This window comes from Talaromyces marneffei, chromosome 6 (assembly GCF_009556855.1).
Source record: "Talaromyces marneffei chromosome 6, complete sequence".
In the NCBI taxonomy this organism is placed as follows: Eukaryota; Fungi; Ascomycota; class Eurotiomycetes; order Eurotiales; family Trichocomaceae; genus Talaromyces; species Talaromyces marneffei.
The window spans coordinates 1,731,552-1,746,587 of NC_072353.1; the positions used below are offsets into that span (position 1 = coordinate 1,731,552).

A 15,036-nucleotide genomic window follows, 5' to 3' on the forward strand; every position below is an offset into this window, starting at 1 on the left:
ATTTGTCGTCTCAATATGCTAAACATAGTTAGTTCCATACTTGGTACTACGTAGTACGTATCAAGAAAAAAGACCCATCCGACAAGCTTTGATCATTTACTATTCTCGTCCTGCGGTCTCCAAGTGCTCTTTCTGTATTTGGTACGTCGGAAGTGAGAAACTGGAACAGTCTCCATAGGAGACAAGACCATGTCACCATGCTCCAATGCCCCCCCCCCAGTAATGGAGTATCAAATCATAGACAGTGTGACAGTGACACTAGAGGTGAACGACGCGTCGAATCAGAAAAAAGCTGACAGGATGATGTGAACCTTAATGAAAGGGATATTCATCCGACCAATAAGATAAACAGATATATATTGTGTTATGGAGCATAATTATTATTTACTTGTCCCAACTTAACTTATTTAAGCCTTTTATATTTCTGATAAGTTACCACTAACTCACTAGCTTCAGGCGTCCCATTATGGGGTCGATACAGAGCACTTGTAAGAACTAGTATTAATTTAGCCAAGCCGTGTGAAATGTATTCGAGTCGCGTCTTAATTAACCTTTTACAATACGGATTTGTTTTGTGTCTTGTAAAATATGTGCTTTTGCATCTATGCAATTTACTACCTACTCTATGTGGCAGAAATACCACCACACGTGGATACTTAAACTGTTTCTCGTTATCATATAGCCAAGGTAGATAAGCCCTAGAGGCTCAGATGTTTAGACTACCCAACTTTGTTTTTCCTTTTTCCCCCTTCTCCCTGATAAAACTTATTCAGACCACCCCTTCTACATAATCCTTCATCTGTGATCTCATTTGCAAAGTGTCAATCGACGGATTCTGTGGAACTAGCCAGGGCTTGTTTGACACGAAAAAGATTGAGCGTTTAACTAAGCTATGAAGATGGAAGTTCAATGTCGATCCAAGGGGGGCTTTTACAAACTTTTCCTAACCATCAATTTGCTCATTTGCTAAAAATAGGCATGGATTACTATGCGAAATGGTCCAAGGGGTGGCGGGTCTTTCTTGTTTGAAGGATTGCAATCCGTCAAGGTCACGTACCACCTGACTGGACCTTTAGGGCTTTTTTGAGGTGAATGCTACTCGTGGCGCAACACTAAACATCAAGAATTTTGAAGGAGTCATAAATGCAACTCCGCGAAAGGATCAGGTATCGTGACTAGTGAGCAACTAGCATGTGAGCAACCAAGTGCTAAGGAGTGGCCGATTTGGTACTGTGGGGTAGTGGAATTACTTATCTATTCATGGAAAATGTGTTTTGACAAGGATATAAAAGTCTCGACACTGTTAGGCTGAGGATTTGAAGATTGAACTTTGCCATTTGAATATTTCCTAAATGGGGTTTTAGGGCTAGGGCATAAGAGTTCACAAACCCTAACGGCATTGCCTGAGGTATCAATTCATGGTCACGTCACATCATGAAAGAGCATTCATAGATTAGTATGACTATGTAAGAGAGTATTGGATGTCAAACTGATCAGAGTTCTTTCCAGATGAAATATATGCATAAGTACATTGGGCCAGCGTGGTATGAACGATTGATCGCGATCCTTTGGATGTCGGAAATTCGAATCACGCATCTAATGCCACGAGATTTTGATGCTTTGAGATGAAACTCTGTACAGCTTGCACAAATCTCTCTAACTCGGATGGAGGTGTTTCCAGGATCAAAGCTATGAAACCGCGTAAAGTAACCCAGAAACCCAGGTCGAGCATTTCAAACCAAAATAGAGTTCTTAGCTCCGATATCTCTTCAACATCATCTGCACATTCAATATACCGAGTACCCTTTGCAAGAAAATGCGCTGTAGCAACAGTCCCTACGCCAGTGAAGTAGATTCTAGTACCCTTAGTCACCTCATTAAGTTTCTCTCTGAACTTATCCCCAACCTCGGTGAAACTTCGTGCTACCTCCGGTGTAAATACCTTGGTTAAACCAACATGACCGACGTGGGTGACAAGGGTATTATTATTGAATGTCCCTGAGTGAGAGATGTATCCGTTCAATCGAGGATCGAATGCCGCCATGACATCCGCTCTACCGCCAAAGGAGCCGAATGCCAGCCCTCCGCCCAGGTATTTCCCAAAGGTTTTGAGGTCTGGCTTCAGGCCTCGTAGGGCAGCGAGGCCGCCCGCTGATATGCGAGAGGTCATGACTTCGTCAAGAATAAAGAGTACGCCAACCTACGGTTTTTGTATGTCAGATTCCCGGGTGTCAGAAAAGAAGGTTTCGAGTCATTACCTCCGATGAAGCTTGCTGAATGCCTTGTAAAAACTCCGACGTTCCACAAATACTCCCATTAGCACCCTGCATTCCTTCAACTAGAACAGCAGCAACTCCGGGACTACGAATGGCTTCCTTGGCAGCATCAAGATCGTTGTATTTCACCACAATCCAATCGTCCATGTCAACATTATTTGAAGCAGGCCTGCCACCAGAAAACATCAAAACGGCGCCATGATAGCCTCCACTAAAGGTAACAACCTTCCTCTTTCCAGTGAATTTCCTTGCCGCTGCTAGAGCATGTAGATTAGCCTCCGTGCCGGAATTTGTAAACCTCATTCGTTCCAATTGAAACCGTTTGCAGATTTCACTAGTAAACAATCTTTCCTGAGCTGTAGTAGCTCCAATGTTCATTCCAACATTTTGCAATACATCATTCATAGCAGAGAGAATCACTGGGTTGGAGTGACCGTATAGAGCCGCCGTAAACTCCCCAGCCATATCCGTATAGCTGCTCTGGAGTCAGCCAAAATGAAATGTATCTTCAAACACCATTCACTCACGTAATGCCGTCTTCCGAAGTTACTTGATATGATTTCCCATGTTTCATGTATATAGGAAAGGGATCTGTGTGAAGTATAGTCCTTGTATTGCCGCCGGGCATGACATTGACGGCCTCTTCGTGGAATGCATTTGATCGAGGATTTGATGCAATATATCGAGATTTAGCCGCATCAAGTGCGGTTTGTAACTCCTTCACAAGTTCTGGCTGCATTTCGTTATGATGTGGCTATCAGATATGACCTATTTGAGATTTTCCACGAGGGACAGGCTAATTGGACTCAGGGACCCTGTTATGAGAAAAGCTCACAAGTCTGATGAGAGATAAGAAAACATTGAACATGGCCAACTAACTTGACTAACTATATAATAACCTCCAAAGCGGACCCGGTTTATGGTTTATAGCGGGGATTGAGGCAGCTGATTGGGTTTCGGGAGATTATGGAGGCACCCCGCCGGTCTGTTGCCGGCCCTGAAGAGATAAGAAGTAATCGGATCCGTAAATAATAGTCAGGCAAGTGCTTCACACCGTCCTCCATGATGTCCCAACAGCAGATGAAGTCAGCTCTATGTGCAGTCAAGGTGCGGCATTCTGTATAGAGTACCTTGAATACAGACAGCCAACAAGAGTCGCGTATGCTGTAACTACCACCGACACCTTCTCGCGAGCTGTTGTTTCGTATACCGCAACAAGATGGGCTTCTGATGTATATTACATATTCAATTTGTTGAGATGATGATGATGTTTGTTGAAGTTGTATTCATCAGTCTATGTACATCCAAAATAATGAATAATGTACAGTCACTTAATACTGATCTTGCCTAGAGACATATCTGTTAACATCTTGTGATGACGCCCATAAAATAGGCAAATTCGAACTTTTTTTAGATCCATTCCTAACCAAACCAGGAACGTTTCTGCGGCACCGTGCTTTGAACGGTAGGTCGAGCGTTTGTGGTAGTAGCACTGCTGGGAGGATTGTCTTCAGGGATTTGAAGATTGGTATGCTCAAAGATGGAGAGATAAGTGCTCTCTCCGAGGATCTCGTTCAGAGGACCTTTGTCCGATAACTGTTTCAACACAAATTTGGCAACGTGTACTCTCTTGAGCCACGCTTTGTATGCGAAACAAGCATAGCATTCGTCTTTTCGACACGTAATTTGTACAGCGAGCGATCTCTGACAGTTTGCCAAGTAAAAAAGACCTATCAAGTTGCTGTTCCAGGTGTTTTCGGCGCTTCTCTGCCATTGCAAAATCCAGGGTCTTCTTATCTTCATTATCGATAAACTGGGACAAAGACAAGCAGTCGGAGCAGGCGCATCGAATGGTAGTCTTGGTTATCCAGTCTGCGGGGGGTGTACGAGCATTTTTAACATAGCAATTTATGTATGAATTTAGCAATTCGGTGATAAATCCCTTTTCATCCGCAGTTGGGGGTTGCTTTGTCTGAGCTATAAGCTCGCAAATTGTTGCTGCCACTGGATATAGGAATTCGTGAAAAGCAGAGTCCGCTGCGCTACCCCTGACATTATTGGAATATCTGAGCAGAACACTCATTATACCCTTGGTGTCGGTGTTTGTAGAATTAGCTACCTTGATCAACTTAACCACCAGCTTCGGGGAAATCCTGATGGCTCCTCGATCAGGAATGTCCAAATCAAAATAATGACCGGGTCTGCTTTTGCAAATAACAGGGAAGGTCAAGTCCGATTTGTGTTCAATCTTGAAAGACTGAATAACCCTTGGAAGGAGGCTCTTGATCATTCCGCCTACCGCATTCTTGTCTAGGTTGTTTCCTAGTAATTCGTTTGTGGATAGAATGAGCGGTAAAAGTGGTATTCTCCACATGGTCTAGCAAGTATGCCTCAATTCTGCTCATGTTAGACGCGTAATTTCCAGGATCAGGAAGGGCATCTCACTTTCCAAACGACCCTAGGATTGGCATTTCATTCAAATATTTAGCCAACTTTTGCCCATCTGACTCCGAGCCTCTCAGGCTATCGGAGACTGCCGTGAAAAACGTCGTGTTTTGCCAATCTGCCACCTCAGTCGAAGGCGCTAGGTTTCTCTCTGTACAAACTGATAGATATTCTCTAGTGATCATGTAAAGGAGTCCCAAATCTGGGGTAGCTCTCTCCCTGGACCCGTAACTATGATGTGTGATGCCCTTGAGCTTTGAGTGTAGACTAGTCTTCAAGGTTAGTACAATAACCCCATGAATGCTGGGTCCTGGACTTACGCCGAGCGTATTGAGTTTAGTCCATGGTCTGCGATAACCTTGGCGATGAAGGTTATGTTGGAGGATGTAAGGCATTCAATAAGCAACAGAGCCCGACCAATTAGATCAAAGTCGGTGAGCTCCAAAGATTTCGTCAGAACCAAATCTATAAATCTCTTAAATGATTCCTCATCTATATGGCATTTCAACCCTCCCAGGATGCTGCAGACTTGTGCCAGTCCCTTCTTGATCATGATTTTATCCGATTGTTGCGTCAGCAGGCGTTCGCATTCTTGCATCATATTGTTTGGTATCGCCCTGGTCCTCTTTCAGCAGACTTCAAACAGAAAGCTGACTGCTTTGGGGACAATCAATAGGCCCTAGACAATCATAGACAATGAGCGTGAGAAGTAGAAGACAAAATGGGGATCATTTGCTGCATCTAAACTTACTGTCGGGCGGAAAAAGTGAGTTGCATGAGATCCCTCATTGCCTGTGAAGCCCTCAAAGTCTTCATCATCCGGTTCTCCGTTAAAAGCATCATTTTGGATTATCATGGTTTCGGGGAAAGGGAGATTCTTTCCGGCCGCAGCGCCTTGCATGTCCACAACATGCAGTAATTCAAGGCTGTCTTCATATACGTCTTCGAGAGTATGAAAACCGTTATCGTCAAGGTGGCGCCCACGACCGTAATAACCGCCGTAGTATTCGTCATCTTCTACTCCTCCTTTGACCGATTTCTCGATATTCGCTAAATAAATATCACAGTTGTTCTTTAGGCAGGCCGCCTGTAACTGGACGAAACGTTGTCGATCGACTCCCTTGAGTCGAGCGACGCTAAGCTCTGCAATGGAATACTGATGGTCGAGTAGATAGACAAGTGTTGCTGGGCAGTTGACTTCGACTTGGTCATGCCAAATCTCTAGTCGATGCGTTGAATTTTCAAAGGCGAGAGTCCACGCAGAAAGTAGCCGATTGAGACTTCCTATCTTATCACCACGAAATTTGATAAGTGCTGCTGAGGGATGATGAATCAGGTTGTAAACGAGCACAATCCTATAACCGGATCGGACAGGTTTCACCTCATGCATGACATCGGCATACCAGGCAGCCCAAGAGAAGCCGTATTCAGAATTTGAGCCCGTCTCGAATTTTAGACTTTCGCCCTTGTGCGAGACAATGACTTCGCCCCCCTCATGTTTCGAGGGGAGGCTAATGACAAGCGTCGCAAACATGCCATCTGCCTTTTCAGAATCCTGATGCGGCAAGAAAAATGCCCCCTCTTCGTATATGAGCAGTTTATACAGTTCCATTTTGACCTCTTCTGGTTTTGCGGTAGTAAGACCAAGGCCAGTAACGGCTTGGTCTCTGAAGATGTTGAGTTGCGTCTCCCAACGCGGGTTCTGCAGGGAAAATTGATTGACGTCGAGCTACCAACTCTTGCGCACAGATTCATTGACCAGCGTCTCAGTTCCCTTCCCGTATGGGCTCATCCGAGAAGATTGGATCATTGCCTTTGCATTCTCGGTCGAAATAGGGAGCCCAATGGCTCCAATACCGGGTACGTGAAGACCAGGAATAACCCCGGAAGCTAGTGATTTCTGTGTCATAAAAGAACCAGATGATTTAATCTCTGCCATTGTATACAAAAGGTTTTCTTTGAGCTCAGAGAGATCTTCCTGCTTTCTCACGGAGGCATCATTCTCACTGGCAGAGCCAGTGAGGTCGATTATGCGCTTCATTGGATCCATTCGGATCTCATTCTTGACAGTACATGTACTCCAAGTAGATAACAAGGCTCAGAAAAGAAGATATAGACAAAAGACTTAGTATGAGTGGGATGCGATACCGTCAAAATTTCTCCGGCAAGACTAAGATTGGGACCCCTTTTCACCCCGCGTCCCCAGCGCGATTCAACGTGTCAGATAATCCGGATATCCAGAGGCAGTCAAATGAGGCAGTCAATCAGAAGCTCTACTTTATAGCCCCCAATTTTACCCCTCATGATAGGTCACAAATGATGTCAACCCTACATGCCGGATTCGATAAAACCAGCTCACCAGATGTCTATAAAAACCCGGCTTTGGAACCTGATGTATTCAGACAGACAGAGAGAACACAATACACACAATCTTGCTAGTCACTTCTTCTTTTCTTATCCTTGTAAGATACATTCAGGATTGGCCTGGAGTAAACCCGCCAATCCAACACAACGCGTCCCGTAACAGAGGGTTAGGGTTATGCTAGTTATAACTAACTTACGTAACTTAGTTGATCGACAAGCTAAGTTACTTTTGGTATCAGATCTATCGAACCAGATGGACGATGTAGAATCAATCTATATTTGACCAATCGGACCTGGCTTTTCAGGAGAATCAGATGTTGTGTGCTGCCTAAACCCATGAAAAGTTACGGTATTCTTCATTCTAAAGCGACCAGTCGGTCACTTTATAGATACATCGCCACTTCTCAGCTTTCCAAGCGGTAATCACACCAACCCTACTAGTGGTAACTTATAAGTTAGTTAACTGGTAAGGTCGACGATAGTTATCTACTCAGCTGGTAGCCTGGAAGACGTCATGCTCCGACCCACTCTTGGACTCTTTAAGTGACCGTAATCCCCATTGAGTCGCGAACCTCTAACAGAAACTATACTCTTTATACTCTTCAATTGATCAATCTTCTCACTTCTTTCATCAAACAAGTACGATATAATAGTTGTCTACCACAATGGCGGACTCTACCCTTGTCAAGACAGCCCAAGTCTCAGCTATCGTGGCTGCTGCCGCTGCCTCTGGTACATACTCATCAACTCTGCACGAGACTAGGAGTATACCAGGAGTATACGTATAGTTAACTCCTCGCTAACTTGTCATGGCATAGGCGGCATCATCTCCATCTCCATCTTCACTATCCCGAGTCTCCTCCTCAAGCGTGCACCATCCGCCAACACCCGCACCGCAACAACCCTAGCTGCACCAATTTCCCACATTGCACGCCAATGGCAGTACGCCTACGACATCGGAAAGAAGCTTTTCCCATCCATGGCCGTTACCTCCAGCCTTCTCTACTCATTTGCCGCATATACTCTCGGAAAAGAACGCGGCGCAACATGTCGTCAGGTGAGCCTGCTATACACCGCAGCCGGTCTGAATATCATGATCGCACCGTTTACATTATTGGCCATCGTGGCGGTTAACAATGTCATTGCTCCGTATACGACGGGGAAGCATGACCTTCCCGTCGATGCGAAAGAGGATGCACAGTATGAGCAGACTGAGAAGGAGTTTGTAGGCCAGCTGGAGAAGTGGTCGTTGCTCAATGTGATTAGAGGGTTGTTCCCGTTGGCGGGCGCTGTGCTGGGTGCTGCTGTTACCTTTGGATTGTTGTCTTGATGTTTTCTTCTTTGTTATGTGCGAGGGAGGGCGCTGCTGTTTGACTTGTAAAGATACCATATCTACTCCGTACATGTACTCTACTGGCGCATATCTCTTTCTGGGTAATATCAATTGATGTCTAATTAATTAATGTTTATAATCTTCTCAAAATATAGATATATTCCCGATTAGTGCTGGTGTAAACCCATATGCAATCTTCAAATGTTGTAAATGCTGTGAATTTGCAAACATCAATAAATACTGTGACGGAATGTCACCTTGTATATATATATGCCAGGCTGTTTCAGGTCAAGTCTATAACACCTCATACCATGAACCGTTCTATTGAAAGAATGTATACTTCTGCCCTAGCCTTTCATCCAGAAGAATCAATTATATCTGATCTTCAAAAGAAATAAAATTATATAGATGAGAAATGAGTCTGCTCTGATTAGCTCTGGCAATGTCCACAGTACCCCGCATTTCCGTCATAGCTTCTGGCCGATCTCCAACATCTAATTTATTTTCTCAATTGACCATCTACACTGTGTATAAGATTGATTTGCTTGATTTAAGCTTAGCACAGCGCTTAATACCAAGCTACAATGCCCGAAGAGGCAAAATACCTCAACTTCTCCCCCGCCCCTCAAGGCTCAAAACACGAGGATGGCACCCCAGTCCTGAACAGATATTCCACCGTGCTGACTCGCGGCCATGATTCCCCTGCAGCACAGGTACGTGTCTAATCTCTCTCTCTCTCTCTCTCCAACAGCGTCTTCAATTGTCCGAGCTGACGTTGTTGGAAAGGCAATGCTCTACGCCGCCGGTGTCCCTGACCGAAATGCCATGAAAAAGAGTCCCCAAATCGGAGTTGCGTCGGTCTGGTGGGAAGGAAACCCGTGTAATATGCACTTGTTGGATTTGGGGAAGACGGTGAAGAAAGCTATCACGGATAGAGGGTCTATTGCGTGGCAGTATAATACCGTCGGTGTTTCGGATGGGATTACCATGGGGACTGAGGGTGAGTGAGATATTGATACAGAACTGGAGAGAAGGCTTGGAGGATGTGCTAAAGCCCCGAACGTATAGGAATGAGATTTTCTTTGCAAACACGAGAATTGATCGCCGACAGCATTGAAACGGTCACTTGTGCGCAATATCATGATGCAAATATTTCCATACCCGGTTGCGACAAGAACATGCCTGGTGTTATTATGGGCATGGCTCGACACAACCGACCCTCCATTATGATTTACGGCGGCACCATTGCCGTCGGATACTCCGAATTACTACGAAAGAGAATCAACATCTCCACCTGCTTCGAAGCTGCAGGTGCCTATGCTTACGACACGCTCCGCCAACCGGATGATGGAGGAGATACGAGTAAAAACAAAGACGAGATTATTGAAGATCTTGAACGTCACGCTTGTCCTGGTGCGGGTGCTTGTGGTGGAATGTTCACGGCGAATACGATGGCCACGGCTATTGAGTCGATGGGACTGACTCTTCCGGGTTCCTCGTCGACGCCGGCTGAGTCACCTACGAAGATGCGTGAGTGTGTCAAGGCAGCTGACGCTATCCACGTCTGTATAGAGCAGGATATTACTCCACGCAAGCTTCTTACGAAGCGATCCTTTGAGAATGCGCTAGTCATGACCATGGCCCTGGGCGGTAGTACGAATGCGGTTCTGCACTTCTTGGCCATGGCAAGAACCGCCGAGGTTGATTTGACGCTGGACGACTTCCAGAGAGTCAGCAATAAAATTCCCTTTATTGCTGACCTGGCGCCGAGTGGTAAACACTACATGGCTGATCTGTATGACGTTGGCGGTATTCCATCCGTGCATAAACTCTTGATTGCCGCAGGACTGCTGGATGGCGACATTCCCACTGTGACGGGCAAGACTCTTGCTCAGAATGTGGAATCTTTTCCTTCACTTGCTCAGGACCAGGCCATCATCAGACCCTTGAACAATCCCATCAAGCCTACCGGACATATACAAATCCTCCGTGGTAATTTAGCCCCAGGAGGCGCAGTGGCCAAGATCACCGGCAAAGAAGGCTTGAAATTCACCGGCAAAGCTCGCGTCTTCAACAAAGAGCACGAACTCAACGACGCACTCGCCAAAAGCCAAATCCCTCGCGACGAAAACCTGGTTCTAATCGTCCGCTACGAAGGTCCCAAGGGCGGCCCCGGAATGCCCGAACAGCTGAAAGCCAGCGCGGCTTTGATGGGCGCCAAACTCGCAAACGTGGCTCTACTCACGGACGGGAGATACTCGGGTGCTAGCCACGGTTTTATTGTTGGCCACATTGTCCCCGAAGCCGCAGTTGGCGGTCCAATTGCGCTCGTGCAGGATGGCGACGTGATTACGATTGACGCAGAGACAAATGAGCTCAAGATGGATGTTTCAGAAGAAGAATTGGAAAGACGATTGAAGAGTTGGCAGCCACCCAAGCCGCAGGTGACACGGGGCGTAATGGCCAAGTACGCCAGGCTGGTAGGGGATGCGTCCCATGGGGCGGTGACTGATTTGTTTTAATGTCAGTCCGCTGGCATGATTTGTCGATAACTAAAAGTCCATGGCTGTCTGCACTCTGAAGAGGAGGAATTAGAGCTGATACTGGCAACTGCTAAAAGGGGTAGGGCCAAGAAAAGGGGGCGAGGCTGGCCGATGGCTCAGCCCTTGGTAGATCGATTCACGTGGCTTCATCGCGGCTGATTATTCCCTGGCCGATCTCTTATAGTTAACATTCATGCTACGTAACTAGTTACTCTGTCAGTCAGTCAACTAAGTTGACTGAAAAAGCAATGGATTTCATTATCGAAAATAGAGGAGACGAATCAAAGACACCCAATGCACACATGGGCGGATATGTACGGCTACACGCCGCCACAGCACAGGACATTCGTAAACATGGAGATTATCCACATATGGATGGAGTACGCCGATATTCTAGAAGCCGGAACTTGAAGCTGGGTTCCGTAGATGATCGTCCAATGGATCCAATCCATGGACGAATCGTAGACTGCCGGGACCAAGGATGGTCAAACGAAGCAACGTCTCACCGACTCTTGTGTCACAAAGCCGACGGAATAAGCAACAAGCAAGCAAGGAGTCTGCTCTCTTCTCGTCCGTTTATTCCATGGCGTGTTTTGTTGTTTGGATTTCATGCGCTGCGGTATGTTGTGTTGTATTGGTCTGGTGACTGCCTGGTGCCTCCTTGACTGTGTTCCGGTGAACCCTGTCGGCTATTATTAGTCGTACAATGCTTGACCATACTCAGGGCATTACTAGACATTCTCAGTAAAGTGTATTCGTACATACTACGTAGGAGTAGAAGAGCGTAGTTGGTGTAGGAAGCAGGGAGTGAGCAGTGAGGAATGATGAGTTGAGGAGGCTAAACTGCGGCCCGAACGACTCGCGTTTCCGCCCACTCACAGTTCACACTAAAACCCTCCGTCTCGTCTTTCCTCCCGTACACTCTCTGAGCCAGCAACACCAGCACCACCCTCGGTCTACACCCACCATTGGCCCACCGTTCGTGAGGGAGTGCAACTGCCAAACTACAGTACAGTGTGCAATGCGCTGGTCATTACTGCCTGGCGTCTGTCTTTCATTCTGATTCACGCCTCACTCTGCCGAGTGGTCTGGTTGCCAGTGGGTGGTGCTACCGAGTAGGTTGCAACTAACCTGCCCGAAAATTGCTACTGCGTATGGCCTGGGCAGTGCTGCCGCTCCTGAACAAACTTAATTGATGCTTCGTTGACTCCAAAGCCGCCACCCATCCCCCCCGTCCGCGCCGTTTCTCGTTCGTTCCTTTTAGTGTCGCTCGTTGTCATCCATTACGTATCCACTTGGTTTTGCTTTTTTTTATCACTTCAATATACCCTGATATAAAAGTGAAAGGAGATCGATCCATTGGACGAATAACATCGCGCCATTGCGAAACGCTCTCTTAGATCTATTGTCCGTCCCGCTCCCGAAGGCGCCGGCGCAAAAGCAAAACCACAAAGCCTGTGGAAAAGGCGACAGACAGGTCTAGCCCTCACTCGCGATCCCGACTCCTGGGTGCTGGGAATCCTGGAGGAGAAAAAAGAGGGCTGCTGATTCCGCGCTAATCGTCATCCTCCGCTTTCCTCATACGTACCTCTAGTCATCTACGGAGTACCGGACTCGTTTGGATTCGGCCTGACACATCAATTCTATATTGTTGTTTGCTTTTTTCTTGGGTTTAGCTCCGGGTCGCCTCACCCTGAGTTAGGGCTAGAATCATTCCTCGATATGCTTGGTATCAAACAGCTCTCATATATCCCTTCGATTTCCCTCCACCCCCTTGCGACGTGCTTTCGTGACCAGCAGCATGATCTATATAAGCAGCTGATACGTCTGTGGCTTTATGATGTTGATACCAACCATGTTCAAATAAACCTGCCCAGTCTTTTGTTTTGGACTACCTGTGTTGCTACAATGGTTGGTTGCGGGTTGTTGTCGAATCGTCTGTTTCGTCGGTCTGAGACCGATCAACCGCTTGTGAGGGAGCGACATCATCGCAGAAACACGACTCTGACGGTGACGTCGTCCGAGGATGATAGCGACGAGTGCTCGACGCCGACACGGACAGCAGCTGTGGTTAATGAGAAACAGGCAGCGGCTGGATATCGGCGCTTCTCCCCTAATGGTTCGTATAACTCTGTCGCCTTTAAGTCATGGAATATTAATGGCTGACATTGGTTCCTACTAGATGAACATATCGACCCCGGTTTATTGAAGAAACACTGCTCGCACCTGTCATACACTACCTCCGTTGCGACATACCCAGCCATCAGAACATTCTTCAGCCCGCACCCTCACATGGACAAACTCCCCTCGAAACCCGCGCCTATTCCCATGCTCGTCTTCATTCACGGATTAGGTGGAAGTCTCGCCCAGTTTCATCCTCTGCTGACAAGTCTGTCAAACGTCGGCCCATGTTTTGGAATTGATCTACCCGGGTGTGGATTGTCCTCGTTCGCTCCCAAGAGCTGGGAAGCCTATTCGATTGAAGCCCTAGCGGAACTCATCGCAGTTGCAATCGAAGAACATCGTGATAAAGCAGCGAACCAAGGCGTTGTTCTGATTGCGCACAGCCTCGGGTGCTCTTTGTCTGCATTGCTGGCATCATCTAGCTCCACAGTGGGCACAGAGCTGAAACCATATATTCAAGGCGTTATCGCCATCTGTCCCAAAGCTTCCCCGCCAACCGCTCAAGAAACAGCGCTTGCCCGAAAGCTTCTCTATATACCGACACCTATATTCAATTTGTGGCGTCTTTGGGACCGCCGAGGTGGTGCTCAGAGCAAGAGTGTTCTTCGATTTGTCGGTGAAAAGGCCGACCCGGACACAAAACAGCTGCAAATACGATTCAACGCACAAAGTCGAAGTGATGTCTGGAGGAGAATGGCATGGGGAGCTCTTCCTGTATACGATAGTCACGGACAACCTATCGGTGGAATGCCTGGCCAGGCAGTCTGGGCAAATGTAAAGGTACCCCTTTTGCTCGTTGCTGGTGACGAGGATGCAGTTACCAAAGCCACCGAGGCAGCAAAAATTGTTGAATTTATGGAAGGCTCCGATGTTGATTCGGCAATGCGGGCTGGATCCCAAGATGCAATCATTCCTAATGCGACACGGGTGCATGACACTCGAAGCTCGGCATCTACTAATGCCCGTGCCGACGAAGAGTTGTACGGGCTTGATGTCTCGGAGAAACAACAGCCGGATATTCAGTCCACAAAGGGCAAGGTCGTCAGGACGAGAATTTTACCGGCTCCAGCTTCTCACGCTCTTCTATACGACCGTGCGACCTATCGCACTTTGGCAGGATTGATTCAAGACTTTGTGCAAAAGTATATCGACCATCGTCTCAGCCTAGGCTGGCAACTACAGTACCTCAACACTTCTGGCAAATGGGATGTAAAAAACCTCGCCAAGTGGCAGAAAGTGCCTCCTACTTCAACCCCCATCGCGAATACGTTTGTGGCTATGAAGATGCTCCGTGGAGTCGACGAAGTACACAACCCAGTGCGCTTCTCGGAACAATGGAACGGCAGAATCTATGCCGTGATTGACATCAGTCATGAGAATCCGGTCTACGACCCATATGAATTGGAAAAGGGTGGTATACATTACCACAAACACCCCACAGTCTCCAAGATCCCGCCTACTCCCGACGAAACGCGGGACTTTATCGGGTTGGTCGATCAGCTGGAGAAAGAGATTACCGAAAAGACTGGTAAAGACGATGGTGACCCGACTCGTCCTCTAGTCGGGGTGCATTGCCACTATGGCTTCAACAGGACGGGGTTCCTGATTGTTAGCTATCTGATTGAGAGGAAAGGGTATGCTGTTCAGGATGCCATTGACGAATTCCAAAAGTGCCGGCCACCAGGTATTCGGCACGATCATTTTATTGATACATTGTTTGTTCGTTATTGTGTTGGGCTTAAGCGCAGCACGACCCTGGAGTGATATCATTTGTTTTTGTTTCAGCATGATTAGCTGTGGCGTATTGGTTATGTCTATAGAGAGAGGTTAGGCGCGAGCATAGACGGTTATGGCTTACTGGATTGGAAAGGTTCTGGACGGACAGCCTCTA

General features: G+C 47.0%; 6 protein-coding genes across 6 annotated transcripts; 3 read left to right on the forward strand and 3 right to left on the reverse strand.

Annotated features, from left to right (window-relative positions):
* Positions 1-1,588: 1,588 nt before the first annotated feature.
* On the reverse strand, positions 1,589-3,015 carry EYB26_008129 (uncharacterized protein; the record flags this gene model as incomplete). The annotated part of the gene is made up of 3 exons (XM_054267388.1): positions 1,589-2,200; positions 2,259-2,751; positions 2,804-3,015. The coding sequence occupies 3 exons, from the start codon at positions 3,013-3,015 to the stop codon at positions 1,589-1,591; spliced, it is 1,317 nt and encodes a 438-aa protein (XP_054123363.1).
* Positions 3,016-4,519: 1,504 nt separating this feature from the next.
* Positions 4,520-5,322, reverse strand: EYB26_008130 (uncharacterized protein; the record flags this gene model as incomplete). Its single annotated transcript, XM_054267389.1, has 3 exons — positions 4,520-4,673; positions 4,722-4,988; positions 5,042-5,322. The coding sequence occupies 3 exons, from the start codon at positions 5,320-5,322 to the stop codon at positions 4,520-4,522; spliced, it is 702 nt and encodes a 233-aa protein (XP_054123364.1).
* A 27-nt stretch (positions 5,323-5,349) lies between these two features.
* Positions 5,350-6,771, reverse strand: EYB26_008131 (uncharacterized protein; the record flags this gene model as incomplete). The annotated part of the gene is made up of 3 exons (XM_054267390.1): positions 5,350-5,400; positions 5,473-6,423; positions 6,481-6,771. 3 exons carry the CDS (start codon positions 6,769-6,771, stop codon positions 5,350-5,352), a joined length of 1,293 nt encoding a protein of 430 aa, XP_054123365.1.
* A 979-nt stretch (positions 6,772-7,750) lies between these two features.
* Positions 7,751-8,415, forward strand: EYB26_008132 (uncharacterized protein; the record flags this gene model as incomplete). The annotated part of the gene is made up of 2 exons (XM_054267391.1): positions 7,751-7,817; positions 7,904-8,415. The coding sequence occupies 2 exons, from the start codon at positions 7,751-7,753 to the stop codon at positions 8,413-8,415; spliced, it is 579 nt and encodes a 192-aa protein (XP_054123366.1).
* A 587-nt stretch (positions 8,416-9,002) lies between these two features.
* Positions 9,003-10,940, forward strand: EYB26_008133 (uncharacterized protein; the record flags this gene model as incomplete). Its single annotated transcript, XM_054267392.1, has 3 exons — positions 9,003-9,131; positions 9,205-9,418; positions 9,487-10,940. 3 exons carry the CDS (start codon positions 9,003-9,005, stop codon positions 10,938-10,940), a joined length of 1,797 nt encoding a protein of 598 aa, XP_054123367.1.
* A 1,929-nt stretch (positions 10,941-12,869) lies between these two features.
* EYB26_008134 (uncharacterized protein) lies at positions 12,870-14,909 on the forward strand (the record flags this gene model as incomplete). The annotated part of the gene is made up of 2 exons (XM_054267393.1): positions 12,870-13,080; positions 13,144-14,909. The coding sequence occupies 2 exons, from the start codon at positions 12,870-12,872 to the stop codon at positions 14,907-14,909; spliced, it is 1,977 nt and encodes a 658-aa protein (XP_054123368.1).
* Positions 14,910-15,036: the final 127 nt, after the last annotated feature.